This window comes from Anthonomus grandis, chromosome 13, assembly GCF_022605725.1.
Source record: "Anthonomus grandis grandis chromosome 13, icAntGran1.3, whole genome shotgun sequence".
NCBI classification, from domain to species: Eukaryota; Metazoa; Arthropoda; class Insecta; order Coleoptera; family Curculionidae; genus Anthonomus; species Anthonomus grandis.
The window spans coordinates 25,014,226-25,031,595 of NC_065558.1; the positions used below are offsets into that span (position 1 = coordinate 25,014,226).

A 17,370-nucleotide genomic window follows, 5' to 3' on the forward strand; every position below is an offset into this window, starting at 1 on the left:
TCCTGGCAACCATATAGCTGCATTTGCAGATAATGTTGTTATATCAACGTCGAGTGGTGACTTAGAAGAACTATCTAGAGGTTCAACCGGGGTAGTTGACCGAATAATAAGTATCAGTAGCAGGAACAGCCTAGTGCTTAATGAGTTAAAAACTGAATTAATATTTTTTAGTCTTACCGACTTGAATAAAAGCTTGCTTGGTAAAATGCATAACAAAACCATAGAACAAAATAAGGTTGTCAAGGAATATTAATCGATGAACATCTTAGTTGGTCTTATCATGTAGATATGGTTTTAAAGAAATTATCAATTTATACCTATCTGGCAGTTACGTAATAAAATCGATATTGGCCTGATACTTCTTTCATACTATGGTTATGTCCAGTCATGTTTGTCATATGGCATAATGTGTTGGGGTAACTGTTCTAGAAGTGGTGAGGTTCTTACGGCCCAAAAAATAATTAGAACTATTTTATTTAAGCCTTATACATTTTCTTTTAGAACACTCTTTCCAGACTTGAAAATTATGCCATTTCCTTGTCTATTTATTTTCAACTCGGTCATGCATATAAAGCGTAACCTGTCTGATTATTCTTTGTCTAGAGGTACCCACTATGAACTCAGGGTTAACTTATATTTGGATTAACCCAAACATAAATTAACGAAAGTGGCAAACAGCCCAGTAGTTTTACCAATTAAATTCTACAATAATCTTCCCATTGAAATAAAAAAAATTGAGAAGGTTAATAATTTCAAAGCTTCATTGAAAGGAATTTTATTTAAAAATTCCTTTTATATGGTAACAGAATATTTAAATTGCAGCGTCTCATCCTTACTCCCATAATTCGTATTTGTTTGTTTGTTAAAAGCTGTAGTTTTCTTATATTCTTAGTCTTTAGTTAATTGTAGATTTTTTATTGTTTTTTTCCTAGGGCCTTTTAAAGGTTGTATGTTTAGGTTTTATAATTTTATTTTTTGACATTATCCGATACTTATTTGTATGAGTCTATGGAAATAAATCTATGTCTGTGCGCAGCGCCTTATGTTCCCCTCGCGGTGATAGAGAAACGGAACAAACCAAAATACTGCACACACACTCCCAGAGTCGACAACCCATTTGACAGATCGCGACTGTCATTTAATTTATGCAAAAAAAAACAGCAAAAAATTTAAATAAATCAGTTTACCTCTATTTGTGAGTACTTCACATTGTTTATAAAGAAACTGTTTGCAAAATACACCTTCCGCCACTTTATTAATTTTTTCCAGATAAAATTAAGCTATTTAAAAAAGAAAACCGGTGAAAATATCCCAAATTTGACACAAGCCGCTAAACTGCAAAATCATATTATTTTTAATTCGGACCAAAATCTAAAAATTACCAAAATAATAATACATTATGGGTGTCTTTGGTATGTTTGTTGCACGAAAATAACAGATTTAGTTACAAGAAAAGGTAAAAACAGTTTTTGTGAATTTATTTTACGCATAATACCTAACATTTCACGCGACTAAAAAATATAGAGTGAATTCGCCACTTTAGAGAAGGCACTCATGAGTCAGCCACCATGGGGACAAGGCTGAAGCTGCAGAGGGACAAAACGCAGTAGACGACAGAACTGGCAACACCACACCTAACCTCACCTTAGTTGTAACCAATTTGTTGTCAAAACTAATCGAATACAGGGTTATTCTAATGACGTTATTCTATTCATGTCCCATAGTGAGTGATTTAGTGCGTGATAACACCCACTTCGTGATAAAATTTGGCTTTCCGCCACTCTTAGTGAAAAATATATATACAAATCCACCCAATTTGCAAAAAACCCGACCATTTTTCGTTATTTTTTTCCCTTGCCTTTTCATTTAATCCATCTTTATTTTTCATAAGCCAGCACTTTTATGACCTTTCTTTTATCACAATGAACTTTACTTTTGCAACGTGAACATCCTTTTTATTAGCCTGTTTACCCTTTTTTCTGTATAAACAGTGTTTAGCAACATGGTCTACTTTTTGCACACTGCATTTTAAATCAGTGTTTTCAAATTTTTTCTGGCGTTTTGCCTGAAAACGCTATACTTGCCTCTGATGATTTTTTTCCCATAAGCAACCTAGAGGTTAATTCTTCCAAATTTTGTTTATCAGATGGCACTCCTAAGCAGATCTGAAATACTTGTATTCTTCTGGCAATGCCAGAAGAAACATTGTTATTATGATTGTTATTATGATTTTTTCTGATAATTTTTCTCCGCCCGCTTTTGTTTACTCAGAATCTTTTTCGGATTTGAAAAGGGTCTCACTCTTACTTTCCCGCATAAATTATTTTGTGTTGAAAAGGGTAATACCTCTGTCTACTACAAAGATAAATGTCATAGATAAAAAAAATTATTTATTGGCCATACTAAGCCCTTGGTCCATCCTCGTGACAGTCATTTCTTGTGTTTTTGTCTCCATAGTATCCCATTTCTTTTGCTCATCTCCTGAACTATCTAGCCTAGCTATTGCACCCTATACTTTTAAGCTGCACAGTTGTTTGAAATTTTTATACTATTCGATTATTCTCCTTATCCTCCTAATTTAAAGTATACTCATTGTCCATTTTATTTAGCTTGATTTTCCTTTACTTCCGGTTACGGTTACATTAGTCATTCCCAAAATTATTTAATACTAATTCTTAAGAACTTGTGATCTATAATCTGATTCTTAATCTCTGTTATTTACAGAATTCGGAAGTTTATTGAAAAACCGGGAGTGGTTTTAATTAGTTTATTCGATTTGGTAACGATAAAATTAACAAAAATATACTGGGAAAATAAAAGAACAGGTATGGTCAGTTTTTCCGTCAAAAGAACTACGCAAACTGAGAACAGTTCTATCAACCTAAAGTTTTGAAGATTTTTCGTTGCACTTATAACAACATTTGCAATAGTTTTTATACCTATTTATTGATTTGAATACCTATACTACCTTTGCTTTGACAACCTATCATCTTGGTGAGAAATGTCAAATTCCTGTTAAAAAAATACATTTTTCATTTTTCATCATGGAATCGCAAAATCTGACCTCAAATTCATTGTGCGTAGGCAAAAGGGTTCATTATGCAGAACATTTAATGGAAACATATAACAATAATCTCGCAGAAGGTAAAAAAAATAATTCAAAGTAAATGTAACACAGTCAATCTAAAATATATTTCTAGGCGAAGTCCTTCCAGCGCCCTCAGAAATATCCAAATCATCCGCTTTAAACTATTCTGATGTTGGAAACAGCGAAATATCAATAAGCACCGATATTTTAGATCTGGACGAGCAGGACTTGAAAACTTTAAAAAAAAAACTTGAGGAATTCGAATACAAAATTAAACATCTAGAAAATGAAAATAATAGGATTAATGTTAAGTGAGATATAAAATGCTTTATTGTATATTAATACCTAAACTATAACCTTTTAGCCTAATTGCCGAAAAAAAGAAAAATATCAAACTGGAGAAAAAACTTCAGTTTGTGAAAGACAATCAAGAAGTCTTTATGAGACTAAAAGAAGCTTACATAAACATGAAGTATAATGAAGCTGCTGGAAGAAAAATGATTGAAATTAGAGAGCGAGGCGTCCAGACTTGGGAAGGAACTTTGTGTAGTTCCTGCCTTGAAACTGAAGAGCTAAGGAGGCAAATCGATATTATGACAAAAAAATATAAAGAACTTTTTGTTGTATCACCGTAAGAAAAATGTTATCTATTTCTGGAATAACTTAAGGTAATATAGTTTTTTGTAGTGGAGAAATGGAACATCTGCTAAATACTATTAAATATCTAAAAGACCTTATTAATAGGCGAGAGGAGTCATGGACAATAAATATTAACCGGGAATATAAGTTACAGGTAAAATAAAAAAGCTCTTCAATCGAATTTATCGATATTAAAAGAAAAATAACTATTTAGACCAACATATCGGTCTTAGAACATGAAAACTCAAAGCTAAGAGAAGTTATAACTAACCTACAAGAAAAAGACGGCTCGATTCCCCAAGAAGTTATAAACGAAGCCAAATTAGAGCAAAAGCTTTTGGAAGAAAGAAAATTTGAAGAAATGCAGAAGTTTATAGAAATTGTGACAAAAGATCTGGAAAAACTTAAGAAGATCATTATAAAATATGAAAAAAATATGAGGTAATTTTTACATACCTGTATAAGAAAAATAAAAAATATCCCACGAAATATTTTTTGTAGAGAAATAAAAATGGAATACCCAGGAAAATTTATTTCTCCTTTAAATGACAAAGAAATGAAAATTGTCAATCAAATTATAACAAAGTAAGTTCTAGACTAGCTTATCAGTTTTTACTCTCATAAACTTGTATATAAGGTACACAGCCAAGGTTCAAAGAAAAGCTTTAGATGAAATAAATCGAAGCAGAAGCCCATCGGTAGGGTCAGAACGTCTACCTCAAGTGCACAGACCTTCGAGCCCTTTAAGAAGCATCAGCAGAGGACAGTCCAGCACTCCTTCACTATCCCCAGTTCTCCCTGTAAGGTCTCTAAAAACTCCAGAGTCTGCGATTTTAAATATTGATTGTTTGTTTGAATAAATACGTATTTGTCTTTTAAAATTAATAAAATCTAGTTTTTAAAAATTAATGATGTGAATATTTTTAAACTTTAAAGTATGCTATATTTCGAAATGTGCGAGTGTTATCCTTACACTGAATAATTGCTTTTTTGTGGGTAATAAAAAAAGTGACCAATAATCATTTTCTTTCTAATTTTATTTTCTGACCATTTCTTAGATATTATCTGTTAGGTCAACATATCTTTACAATATTTTTTTAACATGGCATTATGCTCCTATTAAAACACCCTGTATATAACAATGCCAAGTCAGCATTCCTGCAATAGCGGAATAAGAACGTACATAAAAAAGGAATAATTGTAATGGTGATTCACTTAATTAAATTAAATTTTAGGCTATGACCTCATCTTCGTAACAACTAGTGTTTCCCAACCGTTTTGACGCCATAATTAATTATTTTAGAAACTGGAATACCACCTACTTTTAGACTATGAATGACTATGACTACTTTTAGAATATGGCTATTGCGTTCTTTTTTTGCTGAATAGATTTTATTACAGCCATTAAAGCTGATATTAAAGCATCTTTTGTGAAATAAGTTTCTCTAAAAGTCTAAAGCCTACTTGGGCCTTTGGAAGGATTGAAGAACTTTCCAGGTAATTAACAAATCATTGTTTTTAGCAAGCATTGTTATTATATTAGTGTAGGCCGTAACATTTCCGAAAAAGAAAAAATATTTTTTTCGCAGTTTTTCTATAATTTTCCCCACTGCTTAGAGTCAATGTAATAAGACGATAATCTCCAGAGTTTGTATTTTACGGTAAATTAAACAAATATTATGATGTAAAATAACTTGTAAAATACCTTGATTTAATTTGTTTTCTGGTTTATTTTTACGGTTGTTGCGCTTTGTGTTACCCGAGCTCTGCGATTTATGCCTCTATTTCTCTTTTGAAATTTTAAAAAATTATTTACAATAGCCTCTATGGCCCAAAGTCTTGCCTGGAGATAGTTAGTTACATTTTCTCACATCTACATCCCTCGTCCAAGTTTTAGACTTAAGGAAGTTTACAATTGGATTTGTGTCAAGCTCAAAAGCAAATTCCGAGAGAAAAAGAAAATTCTTTCTTTAGGCAATTTGAGCGCCAGTGACAGATTGACTTATGCTTACTAATAGCTTAGATCGGCTATCCCTATGTTCTCTTGCTTATTATCAGATACAGCATTATTTAATGTTTCAATTGGTTAGACTGACGCTGCTGCGAGTGTCATGTTGTAAATTGTGGTACTTGTAATTAATGATAAGAAGACGGAAAGGTAACGTTTGTGTTGTTTACCTTTATTTTTAGAGTGTTTTTATCTGTGTTTCATGATTTTTACACATTTATCATTCGATTCATTTCTCTTTAGTAGATTAGCAGTATTTCTAACGCATCTAATAGCATCTTTGTCTACACATAGACGAAGTCTATCAGAAAGTTTCTGGTAAATGTGAAGTAGGTATAGTAGACGAAAATCTCTCATTTGAAGAGTAAGGTGTGCGGTGTTAGGAGAGCAAAGTAAAAGTAAAGTTAGGAGAGTAAATTAGCACGAAGATTTCCAGAACAAACAGAGAATTTGTATTAGGATTTTTTTGGTGTAAAGAGGCTCACAGGGCTCCAGAACAAAGATGCCTAACACTCGATTCACAAAAAACAACACTAATTAAGTCATCATGCGCCGCGCAAATAGAACTCAACCGCACCAATCTTTGCAACCTTGACCAACCCAACCCAAATACAACTTCAACACGTTGGTACTAACAATGCTTTAACCAGTTCTATATTGCGGTACCGCAGTTGATAACTTGGCAAAGGATTGACATATTAGCATGAAACTTAGACAGAAATGACTAATAGGAATTAATAATGTGACCTGGTCACCTATGACCTTGAGCCACTATAGTGGCCACTGGTCTATTTTCAAAAAAATGTAAGTCTGAGGTACCAATGGCCACTATATTGGCCATAAATAAACTAAGACTTTTTATATATTTAATAACACAAAAATATATTTTTAAGCAGTTTTTTTTTTAATATAGGAATACAAATACTAATCAAATACAAATTTTGTTAGATATTTTAACATTATTTTGTGTGCCATGTCTTGAAACAAGGATGAATGCATAAGCCTGGACTTGTATCACACTTGGGGCATTGATATCTAGTCCTTTTTCTTATGTTATTTTTAGAACATTGTTGACAACGTTTAGTGGGCGTTGAATTTTGGTTTTCTTTTGGTATAAGTTCTAAATAATGGAACGAATTTGTATCAGAATCCACTTCAGCTGTGGCACGTTTTTCTGCTTTTTTATTCACTTTAACACCAATTAGGCTTTTAATAATTAGTTCCCTGAAGGGCAAAAATTTATATTTGGGATGAATCCACTGCTTGTATAGATAATAGGCATTCCATACAGAAACATCTAATAAATGAAAAAAAATCTTGCGGTACCATCTAATGGTTTTTCTTGGAGTTGAATAATAGCTCATCATTTGATCTGAGTGATCAATTCCGCTCATATGCTTATTATAACTTCGTACACATGCTGATTTTTTCTTTGCTACTCCGCACTTTGTTGAGATTCTAACATCCATGCATGTTTGTGCACACTGCTTATCATACGCACATCACGTCTATCTTTCCATTTTGTCACAACTACTTTCCCTTTTCTTCTCCATACAGCTTCGCCCTTTTTTAGCTTACTCTTAAGAAGATTCCTAGGATAAAGTTCCGACAACATATGTTTTACGGCGTAAAAGTTTTTCAGCTAACGGAACACTATTATAAAAATTGCCTAGATAAACAATGTAACCTTTATCAAGATAGTCCTTCAACAGTTCGAATACTACAGCTTCAGTGTGGATTGCTTCTTCTGCTATGATAGTTCCTTTTCCTGTGTACACTATTATATTTAGAACAAATCTAAAGAAGAAATATATTGACGGAATGCCAAACGCCCTCGACATAATATCATTGATTCATCTATGGATAAATGCTGATCAGGGCATACAGCATTTTTAATGTTTTCTAAAACTTTTTCCAAAAGGTTTTTGATTTTGTGAAGTTTATCATTCGTGTCAACAGTGTCGTGATTCACAAATCTAAGCATTCTTAAAATTTGTTGAAAGCGAGATTTACCCATCGTTTTTCCAAAGATTGGGTGATAATATATCGAATCTTGACTCCATTGCTTGAACAGGGCGGAAAATTTTACTGTGCCACCTAACAGACACAAACCAAGGAATTTTTTTAATTCGACGATCGTCAAGTTCTTCCAGGTCTCTCGACGCTCTTTCCTTGTTCGAGGCTTAGCATCAAAAAAAAAAAATTGCTCGGCGATTAGTCTCTGTGCAACCGTTTCCATGATATCATCATTAAAAAAAATTTCAAAATATTTTATAGGCGCTGAATCTTTCAGTAAATTTATATTGAAAGCAGGTTGTCCGTCAAAATCAACTTCATGGTCAAAGTCGGTATCTTCCCACCCTGGATCCGCCTCAATGACTTGATTAGGATTTCTTTTATTCTCAGCAACTTCAGCCTCACTTTCGCTGGCATCTGGTGTCATGCCGCTGTTAGAAGAATAATCGTCTTCGTCGTCAGAATCAACTTGATCCCCTTCTGGAGAGTAATTTTTATCTGCCACTGAATCATCACTTGAAGGGGTCTTCGATGCTCACACTATCATCAGAATGATTTGCTAATTCTTCAAGTTCATCCTGTCTCAGAGGCCTTTTTCTGTCACGTATTTCAACATATATACCGCTGCATGGGGCTGTAATAAATATTACCGTGTAAAAAAGTAGCAAGATAACATACCCGTTTTATACATTTATTACACACTTACATAAATAGAAACTTACAAGTGAAGCTATTATAAACTGGTTAAAACAATAAATATAATTTTATATAATGCAATAATACACCAGATGCCAACCGCATGAAAAAAATGAGCAAAATATTAAAAATTTGTGTCTCTGAATATTTGAGGTTATGGGGTAACACAACAATTAACAATACAATAATTAAGTTATTTTGTTAAAATCATTGTAAATCGTACTCACCCTGGTTCATTTTGATCACCCATAATAATTTCTTAAGAGTTTGTCAGTCAAAAACAACTTAAACCAAACAAAATACCTATTCAGCACGTGGTAAACAAACGACTAATTTACATAATAGGTTTGTTCTCACTGCAAATTTCTTACAAGTTTGAAACTGTTTCCAAACCATTCTTGATGCGCATGTGTAAAATATTACAACTTCTGATCGATTTGAAACCGTCTGTGCGAACATCAAATACGGGTTGAGTGAAGAAGAAAAATAACCTCACTTTTTTATTCATTCTAAAATGGTCGAGAAATTCTATTCTATTAAATTGGGACACAGTTTCATCAAAATAGTTTTGATTTTTGAGCCTTACCCGTTCTTCAATTAAATCTTCTTCTTCTTCTTCAAAGCCTGTATCGGAATCAACATAACTCGGAATTAACAAAATTCTGATCAGATTCTTCCGACGATTTAAAATTACTCATTTCCTTAATGGACTCATTTTTAGACTAATCCAACAATTTAAAATAGAATTTTTCAAAACGAATATCAAGGACTATACAAAACGACAAAATACAAACAACCATTTAGAGGTTATGTTCATATTCCGAAGATTGGCGTTGACTGGCTACACGAATTCTCTGACACTTTGCTTGAAATAAATCCGAAAACAAGTCTGATTATCAGATGACGATCAGAAATTTGTGTAAGAACATCAAACTTTTGATTTGAAACCGATCAGAAGTTTCTGTGCGAACGCATTTTACTCTATTGCGCATGTTTATTTGTCGAAAACTTGTTTCTTACTGCTGTGAGAACAAACCTAATACCTCTACGTATTACATGGCCAATATAGTGGCCATAGTGGTGGGGATATTTTCCCACTCCTTTCTGTGTACCACCCAACTAAACGCAACCTTCTATTTTGTACTGCTAAAATTTACTATTCATTTAAAATGCTTTAAATTGCCGGCCACTATAGTGGCTGCGGTAAATATTTACAAAATTTTGTGGCCACTATAGTGGCCGATCATATTCAACGTGTTAATGCATGAGTCAGTATGTTAGGTAAATTTTATTTATTTGTGATTTATACCATATCACTTTATGATTTATTTCAAGGAACCTACAGCTCTTGATTTTGCAGTGAATTCCTCAGACCTTAAGCTACCTAGCCTTAAAATCTAAACTTATTTTGACAAAGGAAAGCTAGGATTCTCCTCCTTGCCAGGTCTTCAAGGATCTTGGATAAATCGTAATTCCCCCTCCTCCCTTCTATGACAACAGTAAAGCCCACATTACCATTTTTGTTACACAATGTATAGTATAATATCTACTTATACTATTTTCAGAAAATAGAAGTTGACAATATAAATAATGCTTGTGAAATCATTGGCATTAAGATTCAGCATAAAAAAAAACAATATTTTTTCCTTCTATCTACTTTCCGACGATATAAATTTATTCATGGATAACTTAGAACCCTTTCACTTTTTAAATTTGTCAGTACCCTTTTATAATCACGTAATTCTCACACGAGATCTAAATAATAATTGACTACAGCAGAGTAACTCTAGATCAAGATTTTACACTTTACTCCAGTCATTTAATTTAAATCAGCACATTACAGACCCCACATGGATAAATATTAATGCTCAGACCAACAGTCTTCTGGATGTAATTATATCAAATAGTAACTTTTTCCCAAAACCACCAAAGCAATAACAATTTCAGAATATTTGTTTGTCTGATCACTGCATAGTTTAGAGTGATATTGACCTAATTGTTGAAGTAGGGGAAAGGTATTTGGACTATAGAAACTATACGTATCTTCATTATAACACCCTTGAATTAGATACATATTGTTTGCCATGGGACGATATTTATCACATGAGAGATGTTAATATGAAATTAGAATGATTTAACTCCAACATTTTAAATTTAGTTAATAAACATGCTGCCTTTATTCAAAAAAAAGCTACTGAAAGAGAATATAGACCATGGATTACTCCTAATTTTAAATTTTTAATAAAATTGCGGGACAAAGCTTATAATAATTATCTGGCCGATAAGAGACTCACGTTTATGATATTATCGAGAACTGCAAAATTATATCAAACACGCCATTGTGCGGAAAAAAATTGCATATATTTCAATTCAGTCAGTTTACAAAAAGGGAAGGATTTCTGGGCAACCGCAAAAAGACTTAACATTACTCAAGACTCAAAACCTGATGTTCCCCCTCACTTGGCTGATGTAACTAAAATTAATAACTATTTTTCGAATTGTAACAATGAAGCTGATATTTCTTGTCACGATAAAATTAAATTTTACAGACAAAATATATGATGAAATTGTAAATTCTATTAAAACAAATTCAGCCGGTGAAAATACAATTTCTATGCGTAATATTAAACTCTTTTTTCTCTTTTAAACATAATTAATACTTGTATCTTAGAAAAGGTATATTCTGATATGGAAACAAGCAAATATTATACCTTTACCTAAGATATCTAATCTTCTAAACTAGTCTAAACATTAAGGATCTGAGACCAATTAATATTTTACCCGCATTTTCAGAAATATTAGAACAACACATATCTAATCAATTAACCATTTTTTTAAATCAATAAGCGCAATTCCTGATTGTCAGTCTGGTTTTCGAAAAAAAATGCAGTACTACCACATTTCTTGTAAAACTCGTCAATGATATTAGAACTAATACGGATAAAAACGAAATAACATGCGTTGCACTGTTAGATATTAGTAAGACTTTTGAAACTATTAATCATGAAATATCTTTAACTAAACTAATATATTTTGGATTTTCTGAGGATTTAATTTTTTTTTTAAATTTCAGCTTAAAAACCGAGCGCTGTGTTTGTTTAAAAACAGAATTTGCTAATACCATTAAATCCAACTTTTTACCTATGCAAGAAAATCCCATGCATCCGTATTGGGGCCACTTCTTTTCTCTGTTTATGTAGCGGATCTGCAGTGCACACTACGCAGCACTTTACACAAGCCAAAATATAGCAAATACGCTGATGACTCTCAGATATACCTTTCTTTTTTCAAGACATAATGCAAACAAATCGTCGATTGTTCTTAAAGGTTACAATAAAAATCAAGTAACAGAATTATCTGATACTATTAATATTTAAATAAATGACGCCTCTTTTCCAATTGTTACTGAAGCGAAGAATTTGAAATGTTTTTTGATAATGCCCTCTCATTTCAAATTTACATTAAATAAAAACTTGGTATGGCAAATATGCGTCTAAAATATTAACTACTTAAAAAAGCATTTCCACCAAAAACTAAATATTATCTAGGTATGCAATTCTCTTGTTTTATCAATTTTCAAATATGGAGATATCCTTTTATTACAATTCTCTTACATTAGGTAACTCTAAATCTATTCAAAAATTACAAAATTCATGCATGCGTTTTTCATTTGATATAGCTTTCAGACATCACATTACCCCACATTTGAATAATAATTCAATTTTATTAATGTTTAATAAACGCAAATATCATATTTTTTGTTCATATACAGAGTAATAAAAGGTGGAGATCCACCATATCTAAGGGCACTTTAATGCTCGTGACCATACTCACTCTACTAGAAATAAAGATGATTTTAATATTCGATTACATAAATCAGCCAATTTTCAAAAATCTTTTAGCTATTTTGTAATACCAATGTGGAATAGTCTTCACACATAATGTAAAACAAATGTCGCCTAACCTTTTCAAGGATTAAATTGCGTCTTCTGGAGAAGCAAAAGAGATAAATTAAAGTTATTTATTTTGAGCATGTTGATGTATTTGTATTGCATATGCTTTAATAGTTTAAAAACGCTCCTTATAATTTAAATTTTTATGTTATCCAAAACCATGGGAGTTGTTTCACTGGAGTTGTAACACCTGTACACCTCTAAGGGAGAAAGCAGGATGGTAGCTTCGAAAGTGCACTTTTAACTTTTCTCTTGCAGTAGCACAATTCCTGGTAGTCGTTTTCCATATCATTGTGGCTATAATAGAAACATTTATCTCAGAACTAACAGGTTGGTCCATGGATGCAGAATTGTCAACGGTGGTGTCATTGATTTGTGGAACCGTTGTATAGCTTGCGGTTAAACTGCTGACTAGTGCCTAAGACAGCAAGATTATTGAATAATCTCAGCATTTGATCATGCATTATTGTCTGACGCACCTTCACCTGTCTCTCTAAAGGCCTGGTTTCCTCGAACATTCGGTCGCGAAAAGCGGACAGTCCGTCGATCGCCGAGGATAGCGATTTCTGCCCGAGGTGGTTTGCTAGAATTTAGAAAATGATAATTTCCCTCGTGTCTGCAACCCGCTGTCCTGTGTGTATTTAAAGCAAAAACAAATAAAAAAATACGTACCCACAAAAATGAACTCAAATAAATTGATTGCGCTGTTATTGCTAGAAGAAGAATAGGAAGAGGAGCTGGTACTAGCAACACTCAAAGGTTCCAATAGGCCAGTGGATAAGTTGTTTTTGTTTCGCAATACGGAAGGCGCCTTTAATATCACCGTGCAGAGAAGGCTTTATGGAAATGAATCCAAATTTAGGGAGTATTTTAGACTTTCCACAGAACTTTTCGAGCTTGTGTTGAGTTTTGTTAAAGACGACATTTCCAAGAAACCTACCAATAGAATCAAATGCCCTATTTCTGCTGAAGAGAAGCTTTGCATTACATTGAGGTAAGTTTTTGTTTTAACGCGCTGGATCGACAACCTGAATATTTTGTTACTAATTTCTTATTATATATTTTTTATTTATTTTAATTACTTAAAAGGTAAAATAATATACTTAGGAGTATTAAGACTCTCTATCTAAAAAGCTAATTTTTTTAATTATAAAAAAAAAAGTAATTATATTAATAATATACGAATTTATTTAAAGTATTCATAAATGTTGATATAGGTCACCAGATTCATTCGGTGGAAACATTGCCATTGGACTGTTTTGGGGAGAAAAGGCTTGGAAGTAGGAAGCTGCACTTGAGGTTCCTGATTGGCTACTAGTTGAAGCAGATCGGAAATCATGGTTTATCATGCTTCTTTGCTGGTGTTGAAACTCTAGTTCAGAAATGACTTGCATTACCTTAATTTTTGCTGTTGTTTGTAAGTCTGGAGGAAGTTGTTCAACTGTTAAAGCAATACTACGAAAGAACGTTGAAAGTGCGGTGTCATCCTCTTTTGTTTTGTTATTACTTAAGTCTAGCAACTCTTTCATCAACTTGGTTCTTTCAATTCGGCCTTTCTTAATTTCTTCCACTACTGCAGCACCTCGTTCTTTTGGTATAGACTTTCTTTTGCGTTGGGATGTAGTAGTTGGGGATATGAAAGATTCTTCCACTGCTGTAGGTTGGTTCTCGTGAGATTCTTGCGTATTGGGAAAGACCTCAGTAACCGGAGAGACTTGGGAGTTAACCATCTCTTGAGAATCCTCTATATCACTTACAGCTGCTTGTGATTCATCCAACGTCTTGTGATTTAGTGGAAATATTATCTGATTGCTGATTTTGTGAGTTACTTTCTTCATTGATATTACTAATTGATCTGAAAATAAACGACCCTAAAATATTGTGCAAAAATGTATATTTAATACGTACTTTCTCTCTACGATTGAGGTATTGTCCAGGAAGCTTAAATGTTTGTACTTGGCACCAAAGTTTTCCACATTTGTGTTCCTGGCTGAACCAGTTTTCTGTGCTTTTATTACCTCGCGTTTCTTCTTTTGGTAATAATCGCGGATATTTTTCCACCTTATTTGGCACACTTTTTCTAAAAATTCATTTAAACTATTGATAAAATGAAGTGCACCACGATTTTTATTGGCAAAATTTAAGTTGCTATAAATATAAATGGCCGTTTCTGTGTGAAGAGAGCTTTTAAAAAATAAAAGCGTGTTACAGCTATAGCTGACAAACGTTATAGGGGATAAAATAATATACAGGGTATCAATACCAGTAAATTTTTAATCAAGCGCAAACATCTACATCTACTCACGAAGCATATGAAATGTACATCGATTTTTTTTACCAATACTTAATTTGTTATTTTCAGGTATCTAGCTACAGGGGAGACCTTCAGATCGCTAGCGTTTCAATATCGGCAGCATCACAGCTGAATTAGCGTTTCTGTTAGAGAAGTGCTACGCAGCATTAGGGAACGCATGCTTCCAATTTTTATACCAAAACTCTCAGAAGAACGCATGAGAGCAAATGCCCAAGATTACAATGAATTGTGGAACTTTCCTAATTGTTGCGGATCCATTGATGGAAAGCATGTCCGAATACAGTGTCCGAAGGCAGCAGGGTCACTTTTTTATAACTACAAGCAGTTTCATTCTATTGTATTGCTGGCTATAATAGATGCAAGATATAGGTTCATCGCAATTGATGTCGGTTCCTACGGGCGAGAAGGAGATGCAAGTATTTTCGAAAAATCGATGATGGGAAAGTATATTAATAATGGTAATTTCAACATACCACCTGCAATGCATCTTCCAGGAACAGAAATTTTACAACCTTGCATTATTTTGGCAGACAGCGCATTTTCGTTAACAACTAATATAATGAAACCTTATTCACAAAAAGATTCTATTCATGACCAATCAAAGGCTGTGTTCAATTACAGACTCAGTCGGGGGAGGCGAACTTCCGAAAATGCTTTCGGCATATTATGTCAGTATTTTAGAGTATTCTTTACTCCAATTGCTATTAACCCTACTGCTGCTGATGACTTAATCATTTCGGCATGTATCTTACATAATATGCTACGAAATGCAAAAATACCAATTCCTGATAAAAATGTAGATTTCATCCCTCTATTGCCAAAAGAAAATCTAATTCCATTAGCACCCATATGTGCAAGATCATCCACAGATGCTGCTTCGGTAAGAGATACTTTCAAAACTTATTTTTTTGGACCACATGGATCAGTGCCATGGCAAAACGCAAAGGTGCAGAGAATGGAATAATTCGAGGAATAATCATAGAAGAAAATATTATTTCACGTTATTAAAAGTAAAGTAGCGGAATAAAATTATGTTAAACCCTGTATATTATTATATTTTTTTAAAATAAATGACATAATATTATATTCTTACCCTTTTTATTCATTTTCGCACCTATTTCCTTCCAAATGTTGTTTTTTCCGACCAAATACTTATAACTTTTGCCGGCAACACTATATAATGGTGGATGCTGCCTCACCAAGTCTATTAGGACTTCATCCTCCTCAGGTGAAAATGTTTCACTCATTATGCTAATTATAATTATAATATTACTATTAATATTTATATTTTATTATAATATTACTGTTAAGTGCAGCTGAGCGATTCCGCTGTAATCAGACTGGACAGATATGAACCGACCAGTCGTCACAGGTCGGCGGAGAGGAATGCGTCCGTTCAGATGAGCGGAACCGAGAAAACCAATCCCAATTGAAATGCATGGTTGGATAAAATCGTCAAATCGCGGCGATCGACGGACTGTCCGCTTTCTGCGACCGAATGTTCGAGGAAACCAGGCCTTAATACTGCGATCATTTCAATGTGTTTACTTTTTCTTTTGGCCGCCACGCTTGCCGTGTGTTCCCACTATGGTAAACTTCTGGGCTTAACTGACAATTAGCACTGATGATGGCTCATACGCCGAAAGCGCTCTGCTAAGCTTTTAACATATAAATTGCTCTGAATACATGTGGTTTGATTGATTTGTATTGTCCTTCGAGCAACACAGCCACTTCCCTCTTCTTAGAACATCATTTGTCATTGCCATACAATTTGAGTTTGTTTTTCATTTCAATGAATGCAAACGTGGGTTGAGTTTGCTATTTGTTATTTTAAATTCATTACTTTTTTTGTAAAAAGTTCTCTTTCAATATTGGGAGTAATGTTTTAATTGATTTGCAGCAAGCAATTCCAGGTTTCTGGTAAGAAAATCTGATTTTATTTATTACTAATATGTTTTTGTATTGTCAATCTTTAGTCTTTAATAAAATCAAATTCAGTTGGTTTCAACGAAGAAGTTTCACTTTTCGAGTATTTAATTTTTAACTTGATTATTATAAATACATATTACAAAATGTCTGGCCTTTGATTTTCTATTCAACAATTAAAAATTAATTAAAATTTTCCTGAAAATTTCCTTGATGTAAGAGTATGTATATTTTAAATGCTTCTGAAAAACACAGCAATAAAAGATTTTTTAATTTCCTTCAGTTCCCATTACAATTAATTCCCACAGCGAATTGATTTATAAGGTTTGAACTACCAATTTTTTTATTTTATTTTATGCTCTAATCATACCACTGTGCATCCATGGTTCATCACATTCTGTGTTCACGATACGAGACATAGGTATAGAGACTAAGAGAGAGTCATACTATAGAGGCTAGTTATATACTCAGAGTATAGAGACTCAGCACCCGGAATGGATCAGAATTAATGTTTTTCTTACAACTTGTGTTTGTTCTTATTTTATATAAATATCTGTCCTTGAATTAAGTTTTTATTGATATTATAAGTCCAAGATATGTTGTTATTATTATAAGAGACCAACAAATATATACAATGTAAGTGATATGTTTAAACTAAAAAGTTGTTTTCATTTTCGAAGAGTTTATTTTGTTTTGTAGATGGATATATTGTTTCTTTAGATAATACTCT

The 17,370-nt window shown here is 33.0% G+C and overlaps 1 protein-coding gene and 1 long non-coding RNA gene across 2 annotated transcripts; one reads left to right on the top strand and one right to left on the bottom strand.

Annotated features, from left to right (window-relative positions):
- Positions 1-2,819: 2,819 nt before the first annotated feature.
- Positions 2,820-4,636, top strand: LOC126743852 (centrosomal protein of 83 kDa-like). Its single transcript, XM_050451084.1, has 7 exons — positions 2,820-3,144; positions 3,201-3,399; positions 3,453-3,719; positions 3,776-3,881; positions 3,942-4,168; positions 4,229-4,312; positions 4,365-4,636. The coding sequence occupies exons 1-7, from the start codon at positions 3,045-3,047 to the stop codon at positions 4,585-4,587; spliced, it is 1,206 nt and encodes a 401-aa protein (XP_050307041.1). The 5' UTR covers positions 2,820-3,044; the 3' UTR covers positions 4,588-4,636.
- An 8,929-nt stretch (positions 4,637-13,565) lies between these two features.
- LOC126743853 (uncharacterized) lies at positions 13,566-14,842 on the bottom strand. Its single transcript, XR_007663010.1, has 2 exons — positions 14,309-14,842; positions 13,566-14,255 (listed from the first exon to the last, which is right to left on the bottom strand). It is a non-coding gene; the product is annotated as an uncharacterized LOC126743853 (long non-coding RNA).
- Positions 14,843-17,370: the final 2,528 nt, after the last annotated feature.

What these genes read in the sequence shown, in the direction of transcription:
- LOC126743852 (XM_050451084.1), top strand. Translation starts at nt 3,045, where the DNA reads ATGGAATCGCAAAATCTGACCTCAAATTCATTGTGCGTAGGCAAAAGG. An exon ending in TAACAATAATCTCGCAGAAG is followed by an intron (nt 3,145 to 3,200) that starts GTAAAAAAAATA and finishes ATATATTTCTAG; the next exon opens with GCGAAGTCCTTCCAGCGCCC. An exon ending in AAATATGAAAAAAATATGAG is followed by an intron (nt 4,169 to 4,228) that starts GTAATTTTTACA and finishes TATTTTTTGTAG; the next exon opens with AGAAATAAAAATGGAATACC.